Consider the following 24352-nt stretch of genomic DNA (forward strand, 5'->3'; position numbering starts at 1 on the left):
AAAGAATAAAGAACATATTATGAAAGTAGAAAAGGAAAGTTACAAATTTTTCTTACTCTTTTTTCCAAATCTGTTGGACTTCCCCACGTCCTCCCAACCCTGCATTCTCTGTAATACATAACGTCTGCAATTTGTTAACTTGTTTCAATACTTATTGTATCTTCCTTTTTATCATGTTACCCAATTTCAAATAAATTATGGCCCAAATCATGTACGTTTTCATTTTAACACAATAAAGTTGTTTCATTATTCTATCTCTGACTCCTTGTACCTTAATTTACATTTCTTTAATTTAGCATTACTGAAGCTAGAATTTCCTAGAAGGTGCGTTTTTTAACATTCATACAACTTATAATGTTTTTCCAAATAGTCTTTAAATTTTCTCCAATCCTCCTCGAATGTTTCTTCTCCCAAGTCTCGGATTCTGCCAGTCATTTCGGCCAGTTCCATGTAGTCCATCAACTGCGTGTGCCATTCCTCCAGTGTGGGTAAATCTTGTGTCTTCCAGTATTTTGCAATCAGGATCCTTGCTGCTGTAGTAGCATACATAAAAAAGGTTCTGTCCTTCTTAAGCACTGTCTGATCCACCATGCCCAGGAGGAAGGCCTCTGGTTTCTTAGGTAGGGTAAATCTAAATACCTTTTTTAGTTCATTATGAATCATTTCCCCAAAGGCCTTCACTTTCGGGCAGGTCCACCAGAGGTGAAAAAATGTCCCTTCCGCCTCTTTGCATTTCCAGCATTTATTATCAGACAGGTGATATATCTTAGCAAGCTTGACTGGGGTCATGTACCACCGGTATATCATTTTCATAATGTTTTCCTTCAAGGCACTACATGCCGTAAATTTCATTCCGGTGTTCCATAACCTTTCCCAGTCTTCAAACATAATGTTATGCCCCAAATCCTGCGCCCACTTTATCATGGCGGATTTGACTGTCTCATCCTGAGTATTCCATTTAAGCAGCAGGTTATACATTCTCGAAAGTAGTTTACTTTTTGGTTCTAACAATTCTGTCTCTAGTTTCGATTTTTCCACCTGGAATCCAACCTTCTTGTCTATTTTAAAGACCTCTTGAATTTGTGCAAAATGCAACCAATCTCGCACCTTGTTTTTTAGTTTTTCCAAGCTCTGCAACCTCCAATTGTCTCCAATCTTTTCAATAATTTCCTCATATTTAGGCCAATTGGCTTCCATATTAGGTCTCTTACGTGCCTTGGCCTCCACCGGTGAGAGCCACCTCGGAGTCTTACTCTCCAATAAGTCTTTATATTTTGTCCAGACCATTAAAATTGCTCTCCTGACAATGTGGTTTTTAAACAGTTTATGCACTTTGACCTTGTCATACCACAAATATGCATGCCACCCAAAGGCGTTATCAAACCCTTCCAGATCTAGGACATCAGTGTTTTCCAGTAAAATCCAATCTTTCAACCAGCAGAAGGCTGCCGATTCGTAATATAACCTCAAGTCTGGCAGGGCAAATCCCCCTCTTTCTTTCGCATCAGTTAATATCTTAAACTTTATTCGGGGCTTTTTGCCCTGCCAAACAAACTTAGAGATATCCTTCTGCCACCTTCCAAAGCATTCCACCTTGTCCACGATCTGTAGGGTCTGAAACAAAAATAACATTTTTGGCAATACATTCATCTTTATAGCTGCTATTCGGCCCAACAAGGAAAGTTTCAATCTTGACCATGTTTCCAAATCTCTTTTGATTTCTGACCAACATTTCTCATAGTTGTCCTTAAACAGATTCAGATTTTTGGAGGTCAGATACACCCCTAGGTATTTTACTTTTTTAACCACATTTAATTCTGTTTCTTTCACAAACTCATCTGTTTCTGTACTTGTCAAATTTTTTGCTATAACCTTAGTTTTTTGCTTGTTCAACTTAAATCCCGCCACCCGACCAAAGTCCGAAATTAATTCTAACACTCTTTTAGTACTAGAGACAGGCTCCTGCAGTGTTAATACCAGGTCATCTGCAAATGCTTTCAATTTATATTGTTTCACTCTGACCTCAATTCCCTGTACCAACCGGTCCTTTCTAATCATGTTCAATAGCACCTCCAGAACTGAAATAAACAATAGGGGGGATAGGGGGCACCCCTGCCGTGTCCCTTTTTCAATTTTAAACTCCTCTGTCACCACATTGTTTACTATCAATTTCGCTTTTTGTTCTGAATATATTGCTTCTATTCCATTTTCAAACCCCCGCCCCACTCCCATCCCTTCCAAATTTTTCTTCATAAACATCCAGGAAATATTGTCAAAGGCTTTCTCCGCATCAATAAAGATTAGCACCGCTCTAGTGTTTAGCTTTGTTTGTAACAGCTCCAAAATGTCAATAATGTTTCTTGTGTTACCAAACAAATGCCTACCAGGGAGAAAGCCAGCCTGGTCCTTATGGATCACTTCGTTAAGCACTTTTTTAAACCTACTTGCCAAAATGTCTGCAAAAACTTTGTAATCCACATTTAGGAGTGAGATGGGGCGGTAGTTCTTAAGCTGAGTCTTTTCAGTTTCTAGTTTGGGTATCAATGTGATGAAAGCTTCTTTCCACGTTTCCGGTGCCTTCCTCCCCTCCATAATCTGGTTACAAACCTCCAACAAAGGTTGTATCAAATAGTCCTTCAAAACCTTATAGTATTTGGAGGTAAGTCCGTCAGGGCCTGGAGATTTGCCTAATTGGAGGTTCTGAATGGGGCTTTCAATTTCTTGCTGTGTGATATTACTATTCAGGGTTGTTCTCATTTCCTGAGGTATTTTCTGTAATCCGTTGGTTTTAAGAAATTGGTCCACCTCTGAATCTTTCTGTGGCCCTTGTGAATAAAGCTCTTTGAAGTATCTCTGGAAGCACTTTCTAATTTCCTCGGGTTTCTGTACCATTCTCCCTTCAATCTCTAGATTTGTAACTGTATTAAGTTTTTGTCTCTTTTTCAACTGCCATGCTAGCAGTTTCCCACACTTATTTGCTGATTCAAAAAATCTTTGTTTCATTTGTTTAATTCTCCATTCCACCTCTTGATTTATCAATTTCAAATATTGTGCTTGGAAAAATTTCACTTCTCTCAGCACTTCCTTCGACTTGGGCCTGGATCTTAGTTTTTTTTTCTCCATCTCTTATTTTTTCCAATATCTTCTCCTTCTTTTCATTCCAGAGTTTTTTCTTGATCGTGTTTTGTTGTATTAGAAACCCTCTCATAACTGCTTTACTTGCGTCCCAGATTATTCTTTTTTCCACAGTGGTATTTAAATTTATCTCAAAATAGTCCTTTAAAGTTTTTTGGGCCTTCTTAACAATCTTCTCATCCCTTAGTAGGGTGTCATTCATTTTCCATCTGAAGGATCCGGTTGTATTTAGTCTAAGTTCCATTTTCAAAGCATTATGGTCGGAGCAGGTTTTTGGGCAGATTTCCACCTTTCTAGTCTTAGGTGCCAGTCCTCTAGTTATCCATATTTGGTCGATTCATGTCCATGTCAGATGAGCTTCAGAAAAGAAAGTCCCTTCTTTTCCTAGGGGGTTCTTAACCCTCCATATGTCAATTAAGTCCACATTGTCAGTCATTTCAAAGAAAGTTTTAGGTAGTCTGCCATCTTTCGTTATGTTAGCACTTTGCGACTTATCCATATTTACAGACACAACCCCATTCATATCACCCATCATGATGATGTTGTTATAGTCTAGGTAGTCCAGCATAGTCTCATGCAGCTTCCTGAAAAATTCCGATTTTCCTTCATTTGGGGCGTATATTCCTAATATCAGAAATTTTTCTCCTTGTGTCTGAATTTCAATCGCCAAAATTCTGCCGTGTTCATCTTTGAATAAGAATTTCGGTGACAGGCTCTCCTTTGCATATATCACCACTCCTCTTTTCTTCACTTTGTCCGAAGAGATGAATTCTTGGCCTAGTCTTTTATTGATTAGCACTTTTCTGTGGAGCCTTGTCACATGTGTTTCTTGCAGGCAAATAATGTCCAATTGTTCTTTTTTCAAAATATGAAATACTTTTCTTCTTTTTTCCGGGGAATTTCCGCCGTTTATATTCCAACTAAGAAGCTGCAGCGACATCCTGGTCCAATTGGTGGGTCTACAATGGGGTATCTAGGTTTCCCTCCGATCCCGGAGGTGGTAATGTTGGTCCAGATCCAGGCGGTGTAGGCTTTGGAGATGGTCCCGGTGGTGGTGGAGGCCAAGAAGCTGCAGCTCCTTTCTGGAGGTCCTCCTCGTGGTCGTGTAGGAACTTCTGTTGGTCCTCCGGTGTTTTAATTCTTACTTTCCTTCCTTTGTAGGTAAATGATAGTCCTTGCGGGAACTCCCACCTATAAGGGATTGTGTTGTATCTCAACAATTTGGTCAAATCTGTATAAGTGGTCCTAAGATCCAAAAGGTGTTTAGGTATATCTCTGTAAATTTCAGCCTTTTTACCTTCTATCTCCAAAGATTTTTTGAAATGTAGGCCTAGTATCTTGTCTCTTTCCTCTCTCGATCTCAAAATAACCAAACAGTCTCTGGACTTGTCCTTCTTTATCAATTTTCCCAGTCTAAAGGCAGTCACAATTTTAAAGTCCTTATCTTCCTCTATCCCCCAGAATTTAGAGAACAAAAGTGTTAAAAATCCCTGTAGATTTCCTTCCTCCAATTCTGGGATAGCCCTTAATCTGAGATTATTTTCCTTACTTTTCAATTCAACCAATGACAGGTAGGCTTGTTGTTCCCCTACCTGTCTTTTCAGAGGCCTTACTTCCCCCCTAATCTCATCAACCTTTTTGTTCGCCTGTTCTGCTTTTTGACAAGCTTCCACCGCAAGCTTATAATTTTCAGTCGTTGCCCCTTGCAATTTTTCAATTGCCTGAGTATGATGAGAAACTTGCTCGGATAATTTAGTAATAGAGGATGTAGCTTGGTCAATTTTTGATGATTGCTTGTCCACTTTTTGATTTAAAATTCCAAGTTGTTCCAAGATTTGCTTCAGGACTATTTCAGATCCTCCAGTTGCCATATCTTCTGCAGCAGGCTCTACAGCAGGCTCTTCAATTTCCACCTCCTGTGCTGTCAGCACAGTTGGGACGGATGATCTTCGTTGATGAGATAGGGTTGTTTGAACAAGTTGCCCTGGTTTCTTTTCTTTTTCTTTAGCTTTAGCTGCTCTTGTTCTCCCTGTGCCACTCATTCCACACCTGCCTCTGTTCAAGGTCAAATTTTCTTTTGTTTCATAAGTTAGACAAAGTCCAGAATGTAAACAATTTAACCACAGAGAATCACAATAAAGTACAATTCCCAGGCCTCTATATCTCCACAATCCTCTAGGTGGGGTATTTCAAAGTTTCAAGGAAGGAGAGAACTCTTGTCCGCCATTGAAGTTCTTATATTCCCTATGTTAAGTCTTTAATAGTTCCAGAGCACAAAAGGAAGTTTCCACAGGCTTTCTTTGTCTTGAAGAAAAGCCACAAGGTGTCAAGAAAGGTCCCAGCAACAATGTTTAAACGTTAGTATCTCAGTCTATGTATCAGTTAAGCTCCAATAACAGTATCAGCAGTTTGACAGTTCTCCTTTGCACACTGACAGCCCGATAGCTGGGTTGTCCCTTTCAACTCCACATAGCTCAAAATTAGGAAGAAGGTCCCAAAAATAAAATCCACAACTTTTACAAAGATTTCCTGCTTGTCTTTTCACTACAAAGTCTGTCAAATACACCCTCGTTTTACTTTTACAGTCCCTTTTCAGCGCTTCAGCGCTCTTCTGCGCAATTGCTTTGATCTGGTTAGCAGGATCGGGAGACGGACTTCCTGTTACTCGCCTCCCGTTTTCAGCCGAATTTCAACCAAATTCCCAAATTTTCCGATGTTTAACTCCCCTTACTCACGGGTATGTAGCAGCCAATTTTGATGTTTTCAAGAAGAAAGGTCGGCGCTCATCATCAGCAGCAGCGCGGCTTTGCATCCACGAAAAGAGCGATGAACTCACAGCGCCGCTCCCCCTTTCACGTTCCGGAGCCCCTTACGGAGCCCCTTCTTCGTTTCCGGGGGGGCTTTGGGCGCCCGCCGAGTCCCACGGCCACAGGCTCGCTCTGCCTGCGGTTTTTCTTAATGGGTCTCCGCTTTGCCGTAGCGGACGACCCTTTTTCGCGGAGCCCCTCTTCACTGGGTAAAGAGGACTGCCATTGCTATTTTGCGCCGCCTCCGGAAGTGAGCCGACTTGTTTTCCTTAGGCATGCCATCCTCCATTACACAGCCAAATAGATCCTTTAAAATCCATTTTACCATATTTGACCCAAGAGCTTGAACTCAGAAGGGACCCCAGATATTGAAAATGAACTCCCAAGGACTACAGAACCATACCCACAGTACAGGTATGTGTGTTTGTGCAATTTCCCCCGGATGGAGATGCAAAAGCCAGGAAATGTGAAAAAAGAGAGTGTGACTCATTCCACCAGCAATTTTGATTCTCTGAAGCTACTCACGTGGGCCATCTAGACAGATGCATGCCCATTATGCTCTTAAGAGATTTCCAAGGCAGGAGAATGACACCAAACACATTCCCATGAAAGACAATGGTAATAATTGTGTGAGGCCCAATGAATGCACAATTGCAGTGATTATTTATGTAAAGCTGGTAATCATTCATCCACATTCATTCACGTCCAGCTGGGTGCAGGAAGCAGACTATAAACAAAATATGGTCGTAGAAACACATAAGTAGCAATTGAAAGATGCTAATGCCATAGTTCTGGCTGCGAGAATACTCAGACATGGGGAAAACAGCTAGCACACCACACACAGCTGAAGCAAAGAGAAAATAGAGCTAGGAACATTGACTACTGTTTCCCTTCCCCTCCCTCATTTACCTCCCTCGGGGGTCTGGAATTTGTACGTGTTGCTTTCTGGTCCAGCTCCTTTGGAATTAAAAGCCAAAACAGTTAAGAGGTATTCACTGAATGGCTCCAGGCCGGGAATCATTCCATCGTTTCGGTCTGCGTTAAATGTCAAGAAACGTTTCTCCTGGCGATGGCTTTTTCCATCTAAACGGCTTCGTATTTTCCACCAGCTGACCTGTAGTGGGAAGATTTGAGGCAGGGGATAACAACCAGGACCCTTACATAGCACACCAAAAATAAAACTCTTAGAAGAGGCTCTGAAACGTAGAGTAAGGGAGGGAGAGGGTAGTGTGGAGAACCATAATCACCTTGTAGCCCTGGAGGTGGCCACGAACTCTGTCCTTGGGAATGGTAGACCAGATGGCTTTAGCGAGAGTACTGTTGATAGCGTGTACAATCACATTGGAAGGAGCCGCTTCCGGAACTGGGAAATGCAAGAAGGTGACAGGGTTGTGTTAATTGTTGTGCTCAGCATAGTATATTTTGAAGTTGTGCCAGCATGCATGATGAGTTTAAAAGGATGGCCAGCTAACTAACTCTCTTGGTGGGCCACTTAGAGAAGAGAGTGAGAGTTAATGAACCAGAGTTTTGCATGCTACTCCTTTAAAATGCCCTGGTAAGATCTTCCTCATTTGCAATTGGGGAGGAAGGCACTTCTCTGACTTGGCTCTTTGACACCCAGGTACTGACCTGAGTTTAAAATGATGGTTCTGGATTACTCAAAAGCCACCTACTTTTAGGTCCCATCAAATCCCTCCTACAGGCAAGCTGTTTGTGATAATTAGATGTTATCATATTCAAACTAAGCCTCCATCTGTGTCTTGTGCTCCGAAGCCTGCAGTCTTATGCACACTTATCTAGGAATAGGCTCAGCTTGAACTTTGTGGGGCTTTCTTCTGAGTAAATATGCACAGAATTGTGCTATATGAGCTATCAGTGGGGCCTACAACAAAATGTTGCAGTGCGGAGGGCTTCTGCTCAGTTACTGCCATATTCCATGATACTGTGTTCTTTTGCTCTCTGTTTTCCATTTCTTCAAACAGTTCATCAGCATTCTGTGTCCACTGAGCTGGTTCTGTCCACCTTTGGCTATTTTTTTTTGGGGGGGGGGGTGTTTCCCTGCCTGGTGTACCCTCCCCCATACCACATATTTCTTGTACTTCTGCAAAGTCACTGGTTACATAAGGATAGTCACTCATATTAGTATGTAGCCGTGGTGAGGAACCTCAGGCCTGCTACTCTCAGGCCTGTGCTGAACTGGGAGCTTTGGCCACCTGTGAAGCCTTGTACATAGCACAATACCCTGAGAGCCCTGATGACCAGCTGACAATCTGTGCCTGCAAGACTCACGAGAGACCCTTTGAAGCCCCAATGATCAGCTGGTTGTCAGGGATGGAAAATACTACGCATGGTTCTCTGCAAGCCCCAATGATCATCCAGGGTTGAAAGTGCCACACACAGTATGGTTTAATTTCAAAGAGCGTGTGAGAAAATGGCTCCCCTGATGTCAGGTGATAGGTGCGTGGCACCCACTTGTCAAATCACAGGACCTGCTGCTAGCCTGCTAGCCAGATCCAATTGCCCAGTTCCAGTGCATAGGATAGTTCTCTAGGGGTGAGCCAATAAATTCCAGATATGAGAGGTGGAGTTGTGGAGTCAGAGCTTCCACACACATTAATTGCTGTATGAATGTTGGCTGTGATTCCTGAACTGCAGTGTAGATGATCATTATGGTCTCTTCTAACTCTACCATTCTATGATTCAATGAATATACATCTGGGTGCCCTGATACTGGCACAGCCTGCATATACATAAAGCCCCCTTTCATACTTCTGTAACAAATTCCAAAAAATGGGGATGGGTGGAGAAAAATGTTCAGAAAATAGGCTCCACCATTTTTAGCTTGACCATTACTTTTTCTAACAGCAAAAATAAATATATTTTTACAAGGTTTGGCATTCCCCCCCCCCCCCCTTTAGCTCAGATTTTCAGATTCTAAAATGTGCCTGCAGGCTGTGAAATGTTCCCTCTGAGTATGATCTCGGGGGCCTTCTGCATAACCACCCCTACCATGGGAGCATTTTAGAAGGCCTTCTTGAATAATTATTCTTCCTGGCTGAACTAAGAAGTCTCAGTACCTGCATAAATGCGAACGTAAGATTTTAAACAATTTGGTAACGTATTGCTGTCTGCATCTCAATCACTTGCTGCCACATGCTAAAAGATTGTGCATATTTCAGTCACATCAAGGACTTTGAGCTATCCTGTCCCAAATGACTACTGTGGGGTTTCCTCTTTTTGTAGTCTTAAGCCTTAAATCCTTAAAAGCTAGGTTTTTGGTTGGTTTGCTTTTTTGAAGTGAGCCCATTAAAAAAAAAAAGGCTGTTCTGCTTGCAGAAGTATTTGATTCCTAGTACTGCAGCAGGGGGCTTATAATCTTCCAAGTATATATATATCCATTCTCTAAACAAGATAAGAGAGAGAAAATTGCAGTGTAACAGCAGCAAGGCTTCTGGAAAGACTGTTGTCCAATTTTCTCAACAGGGGAGCAGAGGTTCTCAGTCTTCCATATTTTACACAAGAAACAATTGCTTTGTGTTATTACTGTACACTCACAGTTATTTTATTAGGGTTATGACTTCCTGTGCACTTATATTAAAATTCTGTACAGTGGTTTATGACAGTGGTGCCTGCAGTGGGAGGGAAGGAAAGAGGATGTAGAAATCATAGACTAATGTAATAACAGAATATAACTCTGGGATATTGAGATGGGAAATGGGTATTTTATGTCTTGCAAGTTTCAAGTGAACAATATTGATGAGGCAGGGATAAATGTCTGTTGGAGGTTTAAAATCTAAACTAAGCCACTTCTTTTTAAATATTAAATTGTAAAGCCTCGGCTGGAACATATGCAGATATTTATGTGTGACTGCAATTTGGCTGGAAGGTGTCATTTAGGTGTAAAGGGCAGCAAATTTGGTTGTATCCTTGTAAGTTTATTAACTGTGCTATCCTGTGCATGTCTTTTCAGAAGTAAATCTTACTGAGTTCAGTGGGGACATACCCCCAGGTAAGTGTGTGTAGATGTCAAACAGATAAATGACTTTATCTTTCAATGTTTTCAATGGCTGATATTTTATTGTGACTTAACATTTTGTTAGGATTCAACCAGAGTGGCTGGGGCAACCCAGTAAGACTGAAAGATGGATGACATATAAATATTTATCATCATCATCATTATCACTATCATCATCATTAAAGAAACTATCAATATGCTTGAGACACATTTAGGATGTGCTTTCACAATATAATTTTGGGAGGAAGATGCTTACTTTTTGTAAAGTTTTTGTGGGGGGATCTAGCCATATGGACAAAGCTTCACAAGAAAGCTTAGGATGATAACTGAGAAAAGTTACCATGTGAAGCTTTCTACCTCTCAAAAATGACTGTGACAATTCACCTTCCTCAAACTCACCCCTTAAAGTCAGAATGAATTACATAATAACAAATGTTTGGAATTCTGTTACTGAAGTAACAGAAACATTGTGTTGCATACGATCGCAAAATGGGGTTATCATGAAAGGCAAACAACTGACCACATTTTTCTGCATTTCAATAGAAAATTGTGCTTTAGGTTTCTTCCCCCCACCCACCAAATGTTGGGAAGCAAAAAGCTTCTGTATCTCCACATTTTTCAGACTTCTGTCTTTTTAATAATTTAACTCCCAACTCTTAACTCTAAGCTCGTTCACCCTTCAGCTTGAAAATCACCCACAGACCATTCTTTGTATAAAATGTTTTTCCCCATTACTTACTGTCTTCGCTTGAATAGCCAGTTATTATATTGGGTTCAGGGCCAGACCCAAAGCTATTCACTGCCTGAACTTTGATATCATAAGGTACAAAGGTGGGGGTGTTCTTCAATACCAAGAAATGTTTTTTCACTGTTTCTTCATCCCATTCAACATTATCCTGTTGTTTCCAGTTCACTTTGTACTCCAGCCCTGGTCCATTCTGCTCCATGGGCTTTAGTGGCTGCAGATGAAGAAGAAAAGGAATCAGGTACTGTTGTTGTTGTTGTGCTGGCTTACAGGAAACACTCTTTCATGAAACAGTTGGCTATATAATTCAGAAGTGCATCACAAAGATTGCTTTAAGTAAGGCAAATATCACAAAGATAGGCTTAAGGTAAGTGAAGGACAGAACGTTATGGCTTTTTAAAAGCCAGCAAGAGAGGGAAACAGATGGCTTGAAAGCACATTGATTATTAAATCATATACTTTAATGTTGGAGGCATTACCTCTCAATTTGCAGTACATTTTACCATGTCAATCAACTCACATGAAAATGTGTCATTTGTACTGTGGTTACACTATGACAGTTCTTTCAAAAAAATGTTCCATTGCAGATTTGTCCATTAAAACATAAGATTACCCTACAGAGTATTAAACAACTGACAACAAAAATCCCAAACTATATCTGATTCACTTATTGGATAATAATATTTTTATGGCTCATTTGAGGTGCTCATCTAGCTCAGAGTCATTTACACAACAGTAATATGTATAAACTTCTATCTTTCCTCCTCTCTGATTTCCCTCTGTCAAAGATGTATATTGGAAGTTCCTTGTGGGCAGGATCTGCCTTTTTGCAATAATAATAATAATAATAATAATAATAATAATAATAATAATAATAATAAAAAAAACATTGTAACCTGCCCATCTGACTGGGTTGCCCCAGCCACTCTGTTACTCTGTAAATTGCTATGTCCAATGATGTCCTTGTATAAATAATAATAGCTGGTAAAATAATTTGCAAGAGGGAAAGAGGAGAAAGAAAAAGAGAATGAGGATGAATAAAAAACAGTTAAGTTTGCTTGTTGTGATTTATAGAAGGCACCTGCATTCATGAATACATGGCATAATTTCTACATTTGCAGTCCTTGTAATGAAGGAAGCCAAAATGGAGGATATGGTGGAAACTGCCAAGCGTCAATTCACAGAAAACTGGAGGCAAAGGAAGATGTTATGGGCTCACAGGCTCATTTCTACCCAAGGGATTTTGCATTTCATCAAACAATCTCCTTTGAAACTATTATTAAGGGCTGGGGAGGTAGAATCCAAAGCAGTAATTAAACTTAATTCTTTCTTTAGACCTTCTTAGCTACTTCTATGTTTTCAAAAACAGAATCATTAGTAAGAAATTATTAGAAAACAGGAGCTAAGGGGGCATGTAAGGAATAAAAGGCAAAATCAAGGATGGTGGAGATTAAAGCTATTTCCTAGATGTTATCCTACAATTTTTCTTTCAGCTGCAATGAAGGTTGCTTTTGTTTTGCTTTTAAATCACATATTCAGCCCAGTGCTATGCATGCCCACTCCGAAAGTCCACTGTGTTCTCTGAGGCTTATTAAAAAATGAACCAGGTAACTTCACTTGGACCATAGCAATTGTGTCTATATCTTCAATTAAAAGAGCATTACCTCCCATGTCATGTTCATTTCATGTGGTTCAGAAGATTCAATTCGGATGTTTTCCGGGTTCTTGTCTGGAGCTATGCATCAACAAAATACAATGCAAGAGTATTTTAATTAACCAGTCTTTGTTACTTATTCTTCATATGTCTACATTTACTTTATATGGTAAATCGATTAACTGCTGGCTAATTATGTGAATTTCATAGTAATGATTATTATACAGCAGTAAATTATTCCAAAATAAACTTCAGATGAATTTTATATTCACTGTGCAATAAAGTTATCATTTTTAACACACTGCACCATTTATGGTGGCTTGTTATGATAACCACACACAACTCCTTGCAAACTGGATTTCAAAGAATGGATATATCAGCCACATTCAAATTATTATATTTCTGTTTAATAAGCTGAGCTATGAACAAGGCATTGGGCCATGCACACAGCCTCTCTGCTCGCCCCTTCTCACCTACAAGAAAACAGATCAGTAATTCTTCCATTAACTATAGTTTCTCATTTTTTCCAAACTGGGAAACTGTGGTTAACAGCTTCTGAACAAGATTATGGGAAGATCGCTTAATATTTCATTTTGGTCCAGCCATTAGCCATCGTTTGCCAGTTCAGCAAAACCAGGAAATAATAATAGCGGATGGAGGGCCTTCCTACTGTAGTTTGTTTGCTGGCTCACATGAGGGAATGAGCACAAGGGGTTCCACTATCTTAAGGAGCCATTTTGAGATGAAAGAATTATATTATGACAGACATCAGTAAATAAATTCATCCCAGGACACCCTTGGATAATATGATCAATTGTCATGTAAAAAGCACAACAACAAAAACCCCACACCATAAAATGGATATGGTTTCAGTCATTTTGGTTAAAATGATTGAATAAGAACTAAATGGTAGTTTCACAAAGCACCAGATGTTAATGGGATTATTTTAAAGAGTTGGCCCATTGGGACTAGGAAAACAGAAGGTGTATCATTAGAAAGAGGCACAGTTTGAAAGCTAGGAAAGGCACAGAGACAAAAGTTTTTGTAAAATGTTAGGAGAATATAAATGAAGAAACCTTGCAGAACAGCTGTTCTATAAAAGGATTTTCAGGAGCCAGTTATTTCATGTTATACCAAGAGAAATTGGTTGTGAATAGAAATTTATCCAAAGTCCTGTGCTGCTATGAGACTCACTATAAATCTTGCTAAATAGCCCATCCAGAAGGCATGGTGTCTACATAAAAGAAGAAGAAAGCTAGCCTGAGTCTTAAAAGCAGTATATTTGGAGCCTAACTACATGTTTTGTTAATTGTGCAGTTTCTCAGAAGATATTTTAAAAATGGAATCCTTAAGTACATTTGTTTTCTAGTTGTAAAACAGCCTTTTCTGAGGTGTTGCAACCCAAACTGTACAAAGTATTCCAAATTCTGTCTTACTGATTGTCCTACCTGTATGGAGCATTGCCATGTACAAATAACTTCTATTCCTTGGATCTTATATTCCCAAAGATTGGGGCTGAACCATCATATATGTCTTGTTTTTGGCAGTCTTTGGTACAACCAGAAACCTGCATAGCCCTTAAGAATGCCTCATTCCACATTCCATCTTGGGACTATGAATGGAATGGAATTCCAGAGCATAACCACCAGCCCCCCCCCTTTGTTTACCATTTAGTCAGCTAAAGAGACTAAACAGGTGTGCAGGTGTGGAGAACTCTAAAGCTGTCACACTATTTTGTGACAGATTGATTGGCTAATAATGATTTTGCTCTAAAACAAATTTTGGTATGTTTCTGATGGGCCAACACAGCTACCTGTACTTTTTGTTAGGATATAGTTCCGTTCCACCTTAAAAGGGATAGGCATGACTGTTGTGTGTCACATGCCTGTTTACATTTCCAGCACAGTCTGCTGGGAACTTCCGTTTTGTATATTGCTTTTGTATTGCTGTTTTGCTCTGGAGAAGAAGGGAAGCAGACATGTTTTTCCTTTGTCCCTGCTGCTGAATAAAATGCTGTATATAATGCTTACACATGGCTCTGTCCGCCACTTCCGTTGTGGAGATTTATTCACTCTGCAAATTAGCGTGCTCGGTAGCTTCAGAAGGCTACTGAGGCGCGAGTCGCTGATTGATTGATGCTGTTCCGTGACCTGGAGATCACCCGGCTGCTGGCCAGTGGCTGGAGCCAGCTTGGGGCCTGCCATTATGCCCCCGTCTCCCTGGCAGCATCCCAACACTTTTAATGTACAATACTGTGTCCTCAATTAAATAAAACACTCTTTTCCTTTTGCTTCTCTTCTTATTTTTATATTTCTGCTTCTTTTTCGTCTTTTCTCCTTGGTGTGTGTGTGAGAGAGAGAGAAAGAGAGGGAGAGAGAGAGAGAGAGAGAGAGAGAGAGAGAGAGAGACTATATGCACATGAAGGTGATGGCTGGCTAGTGAAGGACTCTAGAAGCAGGGAAGGAAAGATCTCCCAGGGTGGGAGGCTTGAAGGAGAAAGGGAATCTCCTAGGTGACAGCTGGGAGGGTCCACCCTCTTCTGTGTGAGACAAGGATTAAGATCTACCTTTGAGAGGGGGCTTTGTATTTTCTTCGCTCTTTTTTCTGTTGCTTTTTTCTTAAAATTTAGATTTGTTTGTTTTTTTATTGCATTGTGTGATGGAAAGGTTTCAATAAAAAACTATAAATCAACAAAATGTTATCTCCTTAAGAGCCACACTTTGAAAAGAGAGGATCACACACATTAAACCAGCCTTCCCCAACTTGGTGCCTTCAAGACATCTTGAACAACAACTCCCATCAGACCTAGCCAACATGGTCAGTAGTCAGGAATGATGGAAGTTTTATTCCAAAACATTCAGAAGGAACACAGATTAGGGAAGGCTGCTTTAAACAATATTTATAATTATCCACAACAGGGTCTGGCTTCACAATGTCAAGACTTGGCACCAATTACCGAGTGGGATAGGAGAAAGCAGCTCACCTCCAACCAAGCCTATAAGTTAATCTAAAACAAAACAAAGCTGAGGAACTTGTTTCCCCCACAAATCAAAACAAAGGCTCCTGAATATGCATCAGGTGTATTCTAGGCTAGTATACCCTGTTCAATATGATATAATTAAACACAAGAAACAGGTAGCAAAGCATACCAGCTGGTGGTGTTTCATATCGTTCTGACGGTTCGCTAGGCTGGCTTCTCCCAACGGCATTGACAGATATAACACGGAACTGGTAATTTACATAAGGGGACAGTGGTAAGACAACTGTACTGTCATTCCCTGGGAGCCTGATTAATTCCTGCCACTTTCTGGGCTCCCATCGGTTCTCTTCAAATTCCACAATAGATTCTAGAAAGGACAAGGAGTGGAGACACAATTAAGATCCCCGGAAACGAACTGGAAAGAAGGGAAGGAAATGATCAGCAACAAATAAAACCTTCACCAATAAAACTAATTAAGTGCAGCTTTCAGGGTAGCTTTGATCTAATTCCAAACACTTGCTGTCACTCTATAAAAGTAAGGTGGCAGCACTAGACTCCCGCTTACCATTAATTGGGCTGTTGTTACTGCTCCCAGCATTCCATGATAGCCTCACACTTCTGCTCTGTTTCTCGGAGAGGTGGAGGTCTTCTGGTGGGTCAGGGACATCTGTACAAGAAACGGAAGAAACATAAGAAGAATGGCATTTGGCTGCTGCGCTTCACTCTGAGCAAGAGACGTGTGCAATATTTTCAGGTGGGGCCTTCAGAGAAATCACACTGCTGCTTCTGACATTAGGGCTGTGCATATGACCCTGTCCATCTGTTCACGGAATACATGAGAGAAACATCATACTAGCCAGTTATGCCCCCCTAGTGCCAATGTAGCCGCATGCCACACTCTTCATCTTTACCTATTTCACAAGAATAAAAGCTATGCCTGCAAAGAGCTCTTTGACACCTTAAAGACCGAAGAAGAGTTTGGATTTGATATCCCACCTTTCACTGCCTTTAAGGAGTCTCAAAGCAGCTAACATTCTCCTTTCCCTTCCTCCCCCACAACAAACACTCTGTGAGGTGAGTGCAGCTGAGAGACTTCAAAGAAGTATGACTGGCCCAAGGTCACCCAGCAGTTGCATGTGGAGGAACGGAGACACGAACCCGGTTCCCCAGATTACGAGACTACCGCTCTTAACCACTACACCACACTGGCTCAATTATTGTGGCAAAAGACTGGCACAATTATTGTGGCGTAGGCTTCTGAGGACTACAGCAACACTTGTCTGTTGCATGAATTGGTCTGCTCTAGAAAGTATAATCTGCACAGATTTTTGCACATATGCACACTTGTTGTTTTTAGCAAAATTATACAGGAGGGGAAACCCTACAGGGAATATTAAAAACATCCACATTATAGGGGTCCAATGATTGAACTAGGAGTATTTGAAATTGCGGCATTGTTGCATACAGATGCTAAACAGGTACAGATCTGATCAGCTCTGTGGTCACTGGGAGTCCCATGTAAGAGAAGGGCAAAAAATGTGGTAAATATGAAATGCTATGTAATCTGTAATCCATACGTGTGTGCCAGAATACCTGGGCCTTAGCTGAGTGGCAGGCCACATACTTTGCAGGCAAAGGGTTCAAATCCTGGTATCTTCTGGTAGAGCTGGGCTTGTCCACTGTCTGAAACCCCAGAGAGTCACTGCCAGTCCGTGTGGACAATGCAGAGCTCAATATACCAATGGTCTGACTCACTTTAAGGCAGCTTCTTCTGTTATTTTGGAGGGGCAGAGCAGAAGGTGGTCTGTCCTATCAAACTTAAAAGGCCGGCTTTGGCATTCACCACTTCCTTCACAGGAAGACTGTTGAGCGAATAAAACAGTTCCATGTGAAACTTGGGAGCAAAGCGTAAGCAGTGAGAAATACAGTTGTTTTCCAAGGCCAGGCTCAAAACGTATTTCAGGCATCCACTCTATAATACTAGTGGGATGGGCCCTGGCATCCACTATTTGTCCCTCATGCATTGCATATGATACTTCTTTCCGCTCCAATAGCCAGAACCGTTCCCCAACAAAGGTCAAATTCTATTTCTTGTCTCAGCCGCAGCAGGATTCTTATTAAGCAACTGTCCTGGTAGCAGGAAAGCAATGAGGCAGAGCTGGAGGAGGATTTCTACATAAATATGTGGTTTTTATAGATGGCTAAGAATAGAAGTGTAGGATTTTTAAAAGGCAGCAGTGTGTGGTTGTCTGGGAGTTAGATTTGAAATGACAGTGTATGGGGAAAAGAAGGAGCGCAGTTGGGGGTAGCATTTGCAGGGCCGTAATGAGACTGGCAGCCCAGGAGAATTTTAATACGTGTAAGGAAAAATGGGGGAGGAGGTGGATTTCATCCAGTTTAAAAATGAACCCCTCTTATGTGATGCTCATTCATCAATAAATATGTGAGTTGCACTGAAAAACACCCCTTCAGTTGGGCAGGAGGCCTTTGAAAGTCACCCCTCCTAGAACCTTACGACTCCAACTGAATGAGAGAGGTTACCCCAAAGGTGAGACATATCCTGCTCAAGGGTCCCAGAGCCCTGATTGGCAGGTGCTGGGAGCTGCCATTCACCCTAAAAGTTGCCTAACGGTGCTCACCGACCCTTGTCCCTCCCTAGTGAATCTCCCATGCGTAGCCTGGGTAACTCACTTGGTAAGAGTGTGGTACTAATAACACCAAGGTTGCAGGTTTGATCCCTGTATGGGACAGCTACATATTATTTCATTGCAGGGGGGTGGACTAGAGGATCCTCAGGGTCCCTTCCAACTTTACAGTCCTATGATTCTATGATTCTATCCCAGCTTAAATGTGGCCATTGAATTAACCTAATCCAATGGCATGCCTGCGAAACTGGCTCCTCATCAACCTGGTACATATTTCAGGGAGTCAGAAGAATATGTCAGCAGGGCACACAAACAGACAGGCCAGAAACAATCCTACACAGTCCTGAAGCGAACGGAAAATCTTGCACTGAGAAATCAGAAGAGGCTAAGGGGGCAGAAGGTGGAGGAGCCTTAGACAGTCTCCTGTGTTTCCCTCTCCTAGCATCCACATGGCATATGCCCAAAAGCCATGACTCACCCCAGAAGCAACACTGCCCCTGTCCATAGCCCTCAGGGTCAGGCAGCAAAGCAGCCATTTGTGAAATGTGCATGTGAATAAATAGTGCCAAATCTGACTGATGTTGCAATGGGCCCAAATCTTCAGAACAAAACCATTACTTTCCAGAGGGATTTAAATAAAGCATCAGAATAACTTAGCATGCAAGCAGTGGTTTAAAATTTACTTACAAAGGACAGTTATGCGGGAATCATCTGTGGCAATGTCAAGAGATGTGTGGCCTACACAGGTGTACACACCCTGATCTTCTAATTCCACATTTGATATAATCAAGGTGTCCATCTCCATAATTATTCTGCAAAGGAAAGTATAAATAAGACACAAATGACAGAGCAATAATAAAACTAGCATCCTGAATCCGCTTTCTTGCCTGCACATGGAAATCCTCTCACGAGGCAGCTCGCATTAATGCTTAAGTTGCATTTTAGGTAGTAAATTCATCACACACACACACACACACACACACACTGCTAGCATTAACTACCAGCACAGTTTCAAGCACCCGCAACTAATCGTACCAACTTATAACAGCCATAGTTCTAGTAATCTGCTTTCAGGAAATTTGGAGATTATTCATCTACAGTCCCCAATCCACAAAGTGCTAGACAATTCTTATTTATCATTCCAACAACCCTGAGAGATAGATTAGACTGAGTGCTAATGACTAAATTCTTACAGTTCAAACCAGACAAGATGAGAAATGGATGTGATCTAAATTTCCAGTGTTTCATTTCCTCCCCCTTTATAGAAGTCAAGGGGAAGATATGAATTGGATCAGCACCATAGGACTAAGGGAAGAGAAGGGTTAAACCCTTCCCACAATGCTATTTCCCATGTGCATGGCCAGAAAGCATATCAGTTCCCTTTTTCCACCTGGCCTGGGATGGGAGGGCCCGACTGACTCCAGCTACAAAAGCTGAGGCTGCTGAACAAACTATTGGGCTGGAGTGTTTTGTTGTGTAGGGGGTGGGATTTTGCTGTTATGTTTGTTTGTTTTTTGTATCTTTATTTTAGATTTTGTTGTGATTTGTGTGGAAATTGTCCAGTCTGCTTCTAATATTTTTAATGTTTAATTTATTCTTTATGTTGGGACGCGGGTGGCGCTGTGGGTTAAACCACAGAGCCTAGGACTTGCTGATCAGAAGGTCGGCGGTTCGAATCCCCGCGATGGGGTGAGCTCCTCTTGCTCAGTCCCTGCTCCTGCCAGCCTAGTAGTTTGAAAGCACATCAAAGTGCAAGTAGATAAATAGGTACCACTCCGGCAGGAAGGTAAACGGTGTTTCTGTGCGCTGCTCTGGTTTGCCAGAATCAGCTTAGTCATGCTGGCCACATGACCCGGAAGCTGTACGCCGGCTCCCTTGGCCAATAAGGCGAGATGAGCACCACAACCCCAGAGTCGGTCACGACTGGACCTAATCGTCAGGGGTCCCTTTACCTTTATTCTTTATGGCTACTTTTTGATGTTGTAGTTATGTATTTTTTTGTGTTGTAAGCCACCTTGAGCATGGTTAGAATTGTGGAAAGGTGGCATACAAATAAAATTATGTCATATACAGTGCTTTTTTCTGGGGGAACGCGGGGGTACACATGCCCCTAAACATTGTGTGAATCTTTGTCCATTTACTGTATTTATTTTTCCCAATTTGAACTACAAAATGGTAATTTTCTTGAGTGAAAATGAGAGTATCCCTAAACATTTTTTTAAGAAAAAAAGCACTGGTTATATACGTAATATCGATGGCCTCCCTATTTATTGCTTGTAACATTGGGGGAGAAGCATACATAATAATAGCTATGAGGGGTTGATATTGGGAAAGCAACACAAGGGAAGGGCTAGTATTCCCTTCCCTAAGGGTCACAAAAGTCCTGATTCAATTCTTCCCTTTCCCCATGAAAATGCAAAGGAAAGTTGGGAGAGCCAATCATGGATATTCCACATTTCATCTACTTTGCCCTATGTTGAAAGGCCCTGTTTGTGGAACGCAATGCTTAAATGTGCCCTTCAACAGTGTGGACATCTGCATGGATGTGTTTTCAGAGTGACAGTGAACCAGGGGAGGTCTGCAGCTCAGTGGAAAAGCACAAGCTTTGCAGTCAAAAGGAATGGGTTCAATCCAGGATAGGGCTGGGAAACACCATTTCTGAAACTCTGGAGAACCACTTCCAGTCAGTCCTGGAAGTGACAACACTGAGCTATATTGAGAAAAGGTAGTTCCCTATGTTCCTGACTGGCACTTGAATTTAGATAATAGTATCTGCACTTTTTAAGCCAGGAATGATCAGCTGTTGTCTCATAACCGCCACCCCAAAAACGAAATTTAAAAAACCAAATTAACAGGCTTTCTAGCAGATTTCAACAATATATATATAAGCAGTATATGTACAACTCAAAAGGGGAAAAAAGAGATACAAAGGAATGTTGAAAACATTATTGGTAGAATGTCCAGAAACCATAGATAATTATTTCAGGGACACATGTGGCTCATAGGCCAAAATCTGGTAAACCGCATTGTACATGCTTAATGAATTAACAAGGTGGAGGTTTGTTTGTTTTTACTTGTTCTGGCTACATTATTTAACAAAATAAAATACCTCATAGTCTGAACATGTGATGATATCAGCAAAACACGACTTGTATTTGGTGGGTTTATTTGACTGGTTTGTTCAGTTCTGACCTATTCAAAATAACTGTACATCTGGCCTACTGGATACAAAATGTAGATTTAGAGCTGTGCTTTCACCACTAGAGGTCCTTCCAGGACAACTATGAAATTATGTGCAGAACTGTAAGGCTGCTTATATCTTACTGAGATAGAAAGTCATTCCAGTTTCATAGAATCATAGATTTGTAGAGAAGAAGAAGAAGAAGAAGAGGAGGAGGAGGAGGAGGAGGAGGAGGAGGAGGAGGAGGAGTTTGGATTTGATATCCCACTTTATCACTACCCTAAGGAGTCTCAAAGTGGCTAACATTCTCCTTTCCCTTCCTCCCCCACAACAAACACTCTGTGAGGTGAGTGGGGCTGAGAGACTTCACAGAAGTGTGACTGGCCCAAGGTCACCCAGCAGCTGCATGTGGAGGAGCGGAGACGCGAACCCGGTTCCCCAGATTACAAGACTACCGCTCTTAACCACTACACCACACTGGCTGGAAGAGACCCCAACAATCATTTATCCCAGTCACTGCAATGCAGAAAACTTTTGCCCAATGTGGGGCTCGGACCCACAGCTCTGAGACTAAGACTCTCATGCCATACCGACTACCAGTTTTCCAATTTTATCCCTTTTGTAGCAGTCCAGAGGCTGCTGGACTAGTTTCATGCTGACTGAGTCTGATAGTAGCTGGAGTCTGACAACTTCTGGAGGGCCAAAGATTAGTCACCTGTGCTTCAAGGACTCATGCAACATCTTGCCAAGGTCAACAAGAGATATTCTATTGACCCCATTAGGAAAAACTAGATATTTTCAGCAAAATACAGGGACAACCAATGGGTTGTAGGACTTACAATGTGCCACTGCCAAAAGAATCCTTAATCCCATACTCTACTTTTCTAGTTGACTGTACCAGGATAGGATTGCATAGTGATTTATATGTATATTTTATGGTTCTGCACTGGGAAGTTTCTGAAGGGCTCAAGTGGGCAGAAAGGCAGTCTGCAAATACATGAATATTTTTTTTAAAAAATGGTTTATGTAATGCTTTTAGAGCAACTTTCATCAAGCTGGTGCCCTCCAGATATCTTGGTCTATGACTTCCATCAGACTCAGCCAGCATGGTCAATAGTCAGGGATCATGGGAGCTGTAGTCCAAAATATCTGGAGACTCAATGCACATTATCCCAGTAGTGCTCAGCACTGTTAGGTAGATCTGCATTGGCTTGGAGGAAGAGAAGCTTCCTCCGATGGAGGCACTTTCTCTGTCGCAGGGTGCGACTTTTCCCAATGGACGCTTCTCCGAATCCATTATGTCTGTGTTGCAAAAAATTAAAAAAATTAAAAATAAATAAAAATGAGGCCATGAGAAAGGCAAGTGGCATGCCTCACGGTATGTGATACTGTCTCCAACATCCACCTGCTAAATGGCACAGCATAACTCCCCAAACCCAGGGTGCCGCTAGGAACATAGGAATCTAACATATACTGAATCCCTCCAGTTTAATCATGTCTGTATTAATCTCCCAGACAGGGGACACTGAGCCCAACTTGGAGACACCAGGGATTGAACCTGGAACCTTCTTCATGAAAGCAGATGTGTTCTGCTATTGGGCTACAGCCTCTTGCTGATCCACTGTCACTCTGAAAGCAACACATACATGTATGGTGTAAAACATGCACGCTTCGGCAGCACATATACTAAAATTGGAACAATACAGAGAAGATTAGCACAGCCCCTGCATAAGGATGACACGCAAATTTGTGAAGCGTTCCATATTTAAATTTTTTTTTAAAAAAAGTATGGTGTAAAACATCCCATTCCACTTATTTGTTGCTGACCCAAGCTTGCCTATGTTATTACTCCTGCAAAAGGGGTGGTGATATTTTAAACACTCCTGTGGAAATCAATGGGAAGTCTCATATAAGACCTCACTGTGCCTGGCTCTCTGCTGCAGAGGATTACAGCACAAGAAACAACTACAACTATTTGATGCCAGAATCAACAGTCATTAGAAGCTGCCTGTGGCGTTTGCCCTCCTAGGTGTATGGCATCATACTGGATTCATAAGGAAAGGGTTAACTAATTGTCAAATGACTAACCAATGGGAACCCAAGGGGAGGAGTTAGAGTTAGGGTGGTTGAGAAGTCAGTCTGGAGTTAGAGAAGAGACAGAGAGGATAGGTCTGTGGGTTGGGCTAGTCTGATGTGGGAGAGTGAGAGAATCTGTTAAGAGGAGTCAGTCAAACAGTTGATATAATCAGTCAGAAGGTATTAGGATGGTATAGGCTGGTAAAGAAACTAAAGTTAAGAAGCTGACAAAAAAAATTATATGAGAAACCATAAACTTGTTAATACTTATAAAATAAACTTGTTTATTTGGTTCAATTTTAACAACTGTCTGGACTCAGTGTTTTACCCGAGAGTAATGGGTTGGTGCCAACGGGGAAGTGAGCACAGTGGTGGCACAGGGATCAATAGATCGTTAAACGTCCATGTGTGATCGCCACACTGCCCATTAGGGAAGGACCATAAGTGCACAATCATATTCCCATGAATAAAAATTATTTATGTAAAAAGAAAGCAGAATAAGAAGAAAACTCTCATTTGTTACCTCCCATCCTCTGTGTCATTCTTTACAAGCTCCTCTCCGTCCTTTCTCCAAGAGATTTGAAAGTGGTGTTTCAAATGGGAGTCAAACTCAGCATGGCATTTCAATGCAACTGGATGTGATTTCAAAATTTGTGGGTTCTTCGGCAGAACAGATATTTTGGTAGCATCTAATAAGTGAAGAAAGACATTTGCCGTTTGTTCATGTATACAATGAGCAAATTGCTTTACAGTCCTTGTGCCATTCCTTCGCATAAGAATAGGGGATTTATCAATCCCGTTTTGCATATGATAATGATGCATGCCTTTGAGAAATTTCACCTGTCTTATTGAAATACTTTTGGCTGCCCTTGTATAGTTCACCCAGGAATGACTAGCAGCTTTGCTTCAAATTTTGGTTTAGGTAAACTCCAAGGATAACAGAGGGTTGTACAGATTTTCCAGAGAAATGTCACTGTTCCTTTTGAAACCCTTTTACTTTCCCCTTGACATTCCTCAGAAGCACTAAATTAGTTTCACATTTTATAAGTGAGCCAGAGTTATTTGGCCATCATTCATTGTTCAGACTGACTCCTGAAAAGCTCTCCAGTGAAAC

General features: G+C 41.3%; 1 protein-coding gene and 1 long non-coding RNA gene across 8 annotated transcripts in view; both read right to left on the bottom strand.

Annotated features, from left to right (window-relative positions):
• Positions 1-24352, bottom strand: part of CHL1 (cell adhesion molecule L1 like) — a 223229-nt gene that overhangs the window by 19560 nt on the left and 179317 nt on the right. For all 7 annotated transcript variants that reach the window (XM_083723259.1, XM_083723255.1, XM_083723261.1 and 4 more), the window contains 8 exons: positions 23762-23927; positions 18669-18793; positions 15902-16003; positions 15506-15703; positions 12367-12437; positions 10697-10916; positions 7190-7305; positions 6852-7056 (listed from right to left, as the gene is read on the bottom strand). In XM_083723259.1, the coding sequence (XP_083579385.1) occupies positions 6852-7056; positions 7190-7305; positions 10697-10916; positions 12367-12437; positions 15506-15703; positions 15902-16003; positions 18669-18793; positions 23762-23927 (1203 nt within the window). The remainder of the gene's footprint in view (positions 1-6851; positions 7057-7189; positions 7306-10696; positions 10917-12366; positions 12438-15505; positions 15704-15901; positions 16004-18668; positions 18794-23761; positions 23928-24352) is intronic.
• Positions 1-24352, bottom strand: part of LOC310838183 — a 196218-nt gene that overhangs the window by 19560 nt on the left and 152306 nt on the right. The gene's annotated exons all lie outside the window — the stretch shown is intronic.

This window comes from Podarcis gaigeae (genome assembly GCF_964106915.1).
Source record: "Podarcis gaigeae genome assembly, chromosome: 2".
NCBI lineage: Eukaryota > Metazoa > Chordata > Lepidosauria > Squamata > Lacertidae > Podarcis > Podarcis gaigeae.